Below are 7,295 nucleotides of genomic sequence, written 5' to 3'. Positions count from 1 at the left end.
TTAGAAGCATCCACCCACCACACAGTCTTGAATTACTCATGCCTTACTTATCACACATTCTGTGAAAGAGACCTCATACTTCTCAAAGTTTTGCCTCTACTAGCCATCATATTACAGGATCATAATCTGCTATTGTTTCACTGTTCTGAGCTATGGGAGGAAGGAATATCAGTATGTATCCTGTATCATAATACTGGATAGATTCTCACTGTTTCAGTCTGACTCAGGCAAGATTGTGATGATTAGTTTTATATGTTGTCTTGACTAGGCCATGCTGTACCCAGATGATTTGGTTAAATGCTATTCTGGGTGTGTCTGTGAGAGTGTTTTTGGATGAGATAACATTTGAATTGGTAGATGAATAAGGCAGATTTTCGTCCTCAATATGGTTAGGTCTCATCCAATCTGTTGAAGACCTGAATAGAACAAAAGGCTCAATATGGAAGAAGTCCCTCTCCCTGCCTGACCATCATTGAGTTCAGATATAGGTTTCTTTCTGCCTTCGAACTGGAACTCAGACTGGGACTTATACCCTCAGCTTTCCTAGGTCTCCAGCTTGCTGACTGCAGATGGTGGCACTTTTCAGCCTCCATATTTACCTGACCCAATTCCATGTATATATGTGTGTGTGTGTGTGTGTGTGTGTGTGTATATATATATATATATATATATATATATATATATATATATATATATATAGTATAATTTTTTGGCCATAGACTCAACGTAGCTAGGAATACCACTTGATTCCTCAATGTTTCCAATGGTTTCTTGCCTCTAACAATCCTGCTGCTGATTTCTGTATCAATAAGATTTCTTAGTTGTAAGCAACAGGCATAGATTGTCTGACTTAATTAGAAAAGGAATTTATTTAAATGATAATGGGTAGCTCATAGAATTAGCAGGAAGGCTAGAGAAGTAAAGTCATTTCAAACCAAGAAGAGATGCTTACACACTAAAAGTCTGCAAAGGTGTTGTCCCAAGCACAGCACCGACACAGGATGCTGGGAACTTTCTCTGGCACACTGGTCACTGATGCCTGCATAAATCAGATCAGAGTTCTTTTTAGGTGAGAGCTGTTAGAATTTGGTGATGGGTGGGATATGAGACAATGAGAGGAAAAAGAAAATGAGGATAATGATTATAATTATTTTTCCTGGACAACTGTGTTCTTCAGGTGAGACCAGATAAGACTGGGGAGGAGTAAGTTTTAGGGGTGGAGGATCAAGACTCCTATTTGGGTATGTTGTGCTTGAAAAATGGACCAGTCAACCTGGATTCGGGTTCTTCTTCCCTCTCTCATCCTTCTTCTTTTTCTGTCCTCTATCCCTCTAGTTCATGTGGCCGGAGTCAAGGCCTTCTACAAAACACAAGTTACATATCTTTTAGTTTTACTCCGGAGACACTATTTTATGTATCATTTTGGGGTTCAGTTAGTAGAGTATTTTAGGCCCCTTCTAATTTCACTAATAATATTCCCAAAGTACTCTGATGAATTGAGTTTGGTTGAAAAGCCCATGGGGGTTATAATGACACTTGGCCAGGTGGCAGGTGAAAGAGTGGACCTCTTTCCCTAAATATGGGTGAGGTGGTTTGTAGAAAATAATCTGAACAATCAAAAAGTAATCTGATTACTCATGATTTTGTAGAATGCTGATAATTGCATCTGCAAGGGAGGCAGAGTCAATATTGCTTAGCATATGTTGCATTTTCACTTTTAATGGCATCCTTCTAGTGAGGCAAGACTGTGTGACTCCTTCTAACCAGTGGGCTGTGGGACCAAAGGTCCATTCTGATCCTGTAGTAGTCTTTTATCCACTGTGCATTTCCATTCTCAAAAGTATAGCTACAAAATGGGGAGGGAGGCTCCTTAAGCTGGAGTCTCTGAGTGACTAAGTGCAGCAGAGCACCGCCCCCACCCATTTGCTTGGGAAAATTATTATGAACAATTTGAGATTTGATTGTTGCCACAGCAAACCCAGCCTCTTCTGACTAAATCAAACCTCTATATTGATTTTCATCATCTTCTTTAAATATCCTCTCAACAATTCTTTCAAATAGGAAGTATTGATCTATTAAAAAAATTTTTTTGATTAGAGGAAACTGATGTTCCAAGAGAGTAAGACATTACCCGACAAGGTAAATCCATTTAAGACTTTTTGCTGTAGGTCTACCATTGCTCACTTTGCAGCCTGGGAATGAGTGTTTTGAGAGCAGTGACTGTCATGAGTCAGGTGCTGAGTTTAGGAGGAAGAGAAACAAAAGAATCAGTGATCCAGAATGTAGAGAATTGCCACTTGGAAGGTAGATAGTAGAGTCCTGGAGATACTGGGCACCATTTGGGAAGACATAAGTGGGGATTAGTCAAAGGGAGCACCCTCCCTTTTACTCTTCTAATCTGTACCAATGGGAAATTCTATTGGGTTCAGAGTATTTTCATTAATTTTCTCATAATGAGTTTGCAGGTTCTCCATACCATAAAAGAAAAGCAAAATTGCTAATTCTCTTCCTATTAGTATGATTCCCAGCTATAGTCTTCCACAGAGAGTAAAAGTCAGTATTAGGGAGCATGGAGATGGCAGGATAAAGAAAGGGCAACTGGGGAACTTTAGTGTGGTTGAGTTGAAGATAACGGCTTGGATGTGGCAGTCGGTTCACTTATGACTGTGTTAACTTTTTGCTCTGTAATATCAGAGAGTAGCCTTAGAACCCTGAGAATTTGGGGGTGGGCTAAAGAGAGAGAAGGCAAGAAAAGAGAGGTAGAGGGAGTCATTCTAAGTAAATCTAACTAACCTTGTGGTTTTGCTCAAACTAAATTTAAAAAAAAGGTGGTAGTTTTTGCCTCCTTCCTGAGTGCTACTGAAAACTGCCATTCTCGAGGGCAAGCACTGCATGGTGTTGATACTTATCCGACTGTGAAGCTGTGGGGAGAAAATGGGTCAGGATGAATGACTCTCACCCAAAGCTACATTCTTTGGGAACTGGATTTTACCAATGAGTTTTCTGAATGCAGCCTTTACGTCTTTGTTCCTCAGACTGTAGATCAAGGGGTTCAGCATAGGGATGACCACGGTGAAAAAGACAGACACGACCTTGTCCTCCTCTGGGGACTGGTCTGATTGACTTCTCTGGTACATGAAGGCAAGTGTCCCGAAGAAGAGGACGACCGTGGTGAGGTGGGAGGTGCAGGTGGAGAAGGTCTTGGCTCATCCACCAGCAGATTTCACCCTCAGAATGGCTCTGATTATGAGCATATAGGAGACCAGGATGATCATAACATTGGCCAGGAACATGAGCTTGGCAAAAAAGAGGATGACAGTTGCACTTTGTGTCATGCTGTTGCAGGCAAGTTTCAGCAGGGGCGGGAGGTCACAGAAGAAGAAGTTGATCTGCTTGTGGTCACAGAAGGAGAGGGTGAAGGTGCATGTGGTACGCAGGATGGCCCCTGACACCCCACAGACATAGGCTGCAGCCAACAATCTCCTGCAGGTGCCTGGAGTCAAAGCAAGGTTATAGCACAATGGGTTGCTAATGGCAACCAAGCGGTCATAGGCCATCACTGCCAGCAGGAAACACTCTGTGCCTGCACAGAGGGTGAAGAAAAAGAACTGGGTCGCACATTGGCCATAGGAGATGACCTTCTTGCCTGTGGCCACTGTGGCCAGGATCTGAGGAGTGATGGCTGAGGCATAGCAGGCATCCAGCAGGGCAAGGTGGCTCAGGAAGAAGTACATGGGTGTGTGGAGCTGGACATCCACTTGGATCAGCACAATCATCCCCACATTCCCCAGAAGGGTGATGATGTAGAAAATGAGAAACATCAGGAAGAGAGGAACCACGAGTTCAGGGAGATCTGTGAAGCCCACAAGAATTAATTCTGTCATGGCAGTAAGATTTTCGGGGACCATAGCCTCGATGTAAGTAGGTGGCCTGAAGAGGAGAATGGAGTCAGAGATTCCAGAACTGAAGGCCTTTGCTTTCTTCTGTGTCAGATGTTAGGTGAATATCTCAGGATTCTCTGCTCAGAGAGAGAAGAAAATATTTACGACCTTAAGAATCCACATCTAACTTATTTCTGCACCCTTCCTGAAATTGGACCTTGGATAAGTACTTCTTCAAATTTTCTTGCTTGTTATATTTAAGACCAGAGAACCTTAGACTATCAAGACTGGAAGGGACCATTGTAGAGTCTCTCTATTGTAGAACATTCCTAACAAATTGTTATGTAGCCCTGGCATACACCAGCCTTCAGAGGGTCTTTTAGGCTGTGCCCTCCTGAGTTGTCAGATGCAGGGCCTTATGCTAACTCCTTCTTTGGTGGGGACTTCTGGGGGACCCCTGTCTTTGGAAAAGTCTTCCTGTTGGGAATGTCACGTTTTTTTCTATATTTTCTACAGGTTGACATATTCTACCATTGATATTATGTGGAGTAAATTCCCTTTCTCCCAAAACAGTGTTAATGATCACTTTTATTTGATCTCATCTCCAAGTCAAATATTTCCAGTTAATTCCTTGAGAGTGCTTTCATAATCTACCTCTGCTCTTCTGTGAACCAGGTCACCATCTGTTTTGGGTTTCTTTTGCAAGGGTCCAAGAAAGAAAGTGATTTTGTGGCGAACATTAGATTTATGGAGCCCTTGTTTGTGTGGGACATTTCCTTTCCACATTAACTTAGCGATTCTTCTCAATAATCATGGAATAAGCATTATAGGTTTCACTCTTGAAATGTGTTAGCCAAGGCTCAGAAAGTTAAAATGGCTTGTCAAAGAACAAATTACAAGTGGAAACGCCAGGCTTTAAACCATGGTGTTGTAACTCCAGGGTACTTCTTGTTTTAGAGTCCTACACTGGTCCTTCTTAGCCTTCAACTTTAATTTGTAACTTCTGTAGTCCAGAGTTATGGGGTTTATAGTGTTTGGTAGAACCAGTTTTCTACAGAAATCAGGCTGATTTTTCACTTTCTATCAGTGGAATGAGTTCTTCTATCAGCTACTGATTGCTCCAGGCTCCACCCTCTGGGGGTAGGGATGGAGGCTACTCCATTAGATTCCAAGACTCACTGGGAGGCTGGTTGGAGTCAGGTTAAAGAAGACTTGTTTGTGAACTATGGGTTCTCATTAGCCATAGAATTCCACAGAACATTTTGGGGTGGTCTGTCAGTTTTGATCCCTGGAATTCTGAGCACTCAAAAGGTAAAAACTTAGTCCCAGTGTTTCAGACACAAAGTATCAGGGACACCAAGTTTCTAATAACATCTTGAATAAGGTGTGGAAATCAATGCATAACAAATCTATTGCTTGATGGTAGCCTGAGAGTGGGGAATAAGTTTAGGAATTCCCTGAGCTTGGACCAATGGGTTAACTAAGCATAAAGAAATAGTCACAGGATGTACACATCCAAGATTAGTAAACAAGATTAGGTAAATAGGGCAAAGGCCCCTAGTATAGGACAAAGGTATAGGCATAGAAAATCTCAGGATGAAATAATCCAAGATTAGGTAAATAAGATTAGATATCAAGGGCAGAAGCACTCCCCACCCCCAACTTAGTACAATAGCAGATTTCACCAGAAAGAAGGACCAAAATAGGTAAACAAGTAAACAGGGCTATAGACCACAGCAGGGCGAAGTTTTCCAGATTGGAGCTAAGTAGCAAAAGAAAAGTGCCTTGTTGACCTTGCTGTAGCCTGGTCTGTCTTTCCTGTCCCCTAGGCCAGCTTAGGTGAACTGAGGTGGTGCCTCATGTCTGCTGTAAACAAACTTCTGCCCAGTGCCAGGATTTTGCTTTGTATTGATCCAACCCCCTAACACAGCATATCTTCAAAATCTCCTCTTTCTCATACCCATGGGTCAATATTCATGGTTTCATTGACTCTTTGTGAACGTCCATCATGCTTGTAAGCCTTCTGATCCTAATAAAAACAGAACAAGGACCTTTACTCAGGGGTCTTGTCTCCTCCTAGACATTAGCCTCTCTCACATTTCAATCCTGTGTCCACTCTCGTGCTGGACAAGAGAGAACTCCAGACCCAGAGTCTATGACACATGAGCATGAATTGCCCTGGTTCCTCCTATTGCTTTTATCCTTTTTGACCTTTGCTCTCTAACTTGGGTCTAGTGGACACTGAACATGGAAGTCCTAGATTACTGAGCTGAAGGGAATTCTCAGGACTTTAAAAAAATTGGAGTCTAAGCATCTTTCCTCCAGAACACTGTTACTACTGGGATTCCACCCCCTGCCCCAGCCCCGTGCTCCAACCATCTGCTTCTTTCTGTCCCTTTCTCAAGTGAGTTTCCCATCATTTTCATCTTCCCTGCTTCCTTTAACTCTGACTTATACATCATGGTGGCTTATCATTCCTTAGAAGTCCATCACCTTTAGCACCATTGAGAAACTGAAAAGTTATTTCAGGATTTCCTGGTTAAAATGTTTTAAAAAAGAGAGTTTTATAATGAATAGCCACTTTTCCAACGAAGACATCCATATGGCTAACAGACACCTGAAAAGATACTCAACATCACTCATCATCAGGGAAATACAAATCAAAGCTATAATGAGATATTGCCTCACACCCATCAGAATGGCTAAAATTAACAACTCAGGCTCTGACAAGATATTGGCAAGGCTGTGTAGAAAAAAGAACCCTTTTGCACTGGTGCAGCCACTATGGAGAACAGTATACAAGTTCCTCAAATTTAAATATAGAAGTACCCTCCAACATAGCAATTGCAGTACTAGGTATTTATCTAAAAGATAAAAAAATGCTGATTTGAAGGAGCATATGCACCCAAATGTTTATAGCAGTGCTAACAATAATAGCCAAATTATGGTGTGGTAGAGTCCCCTCCTTAAAGAATGGGGAAAAGATCCCCCAAAACCTCAAGGCATCCTGGCTATCCCACAACATCCCTCACAACCCTGTAACATGAGACCACTTAATCAGACTGCATGTTTGTGTGTTACCATATATGGGAGACAAAGAAGTAGAATATGTATTTAAAAAACTATGCCACGTGGTGTTCAGGGCTCAGTTCTTTGGGTTCTAACCCAACTGAGTCATGCTGGCATAAATAAATTTGCTTCCTGGAAAGAAAAGCCTCAGTGTTACGATTCTTCTGTGTGAGAATCCTGCTACAATGGAAAGGGCCCAAGTGTCTACTGACTGGTGAATAAATAAAGAAGATGATACATATGGAAAACTAGTCAGTGATCAAAAAGAATGAAATCTGGCCATTTACAACAATGTGGCTGGAACTAGAGTGTATTATGCTAAGTGAAATAAGTCAGTCAGAGAAA

General features: G+C 41.8%; 1 protein-coding gene across 1 annotated transcript; it reads right to left on the bottom strand.

Annotated features, from left to right (window-relative positions):
• Nucleotides 1–1,210: 1,210 nt before the first annotated feature.
• LOC115271785 (olfactory receptor 9I1-like) lies at nt 1,211–3,908 on the bottom strand. Its single transcript, XM_029914736.1, is given in 2 exon segments — nt 1,211–1,360; nt 2,993–3,908. Coding segments are annotated over 2 exon segments (945 nt in total). The 3' UTR covers nt 1,211–1,331.
• Between the last annotated feature and the right edge of the window lie 3,387 nt (nt 3,909–7,295).

The sequence above is a fragment of the Suricata suricatta genome, chromosome 11 (assembly GCF_006229205.1).
Source record: "Suricata suricatta isolate VVHF042 chromosome 11, meerkat_22Aug2017_6uvM2_HiC, whole genome shotgun sequence".
NCBI lineage: Eukaryota > Metazoa > Chordata > Mammalia > Carnivora > Herpestidae > Suricata > Suricata suricatta.
This window is presented reverse-complemented; position numbering and strand designations above follow the sequence as displayed.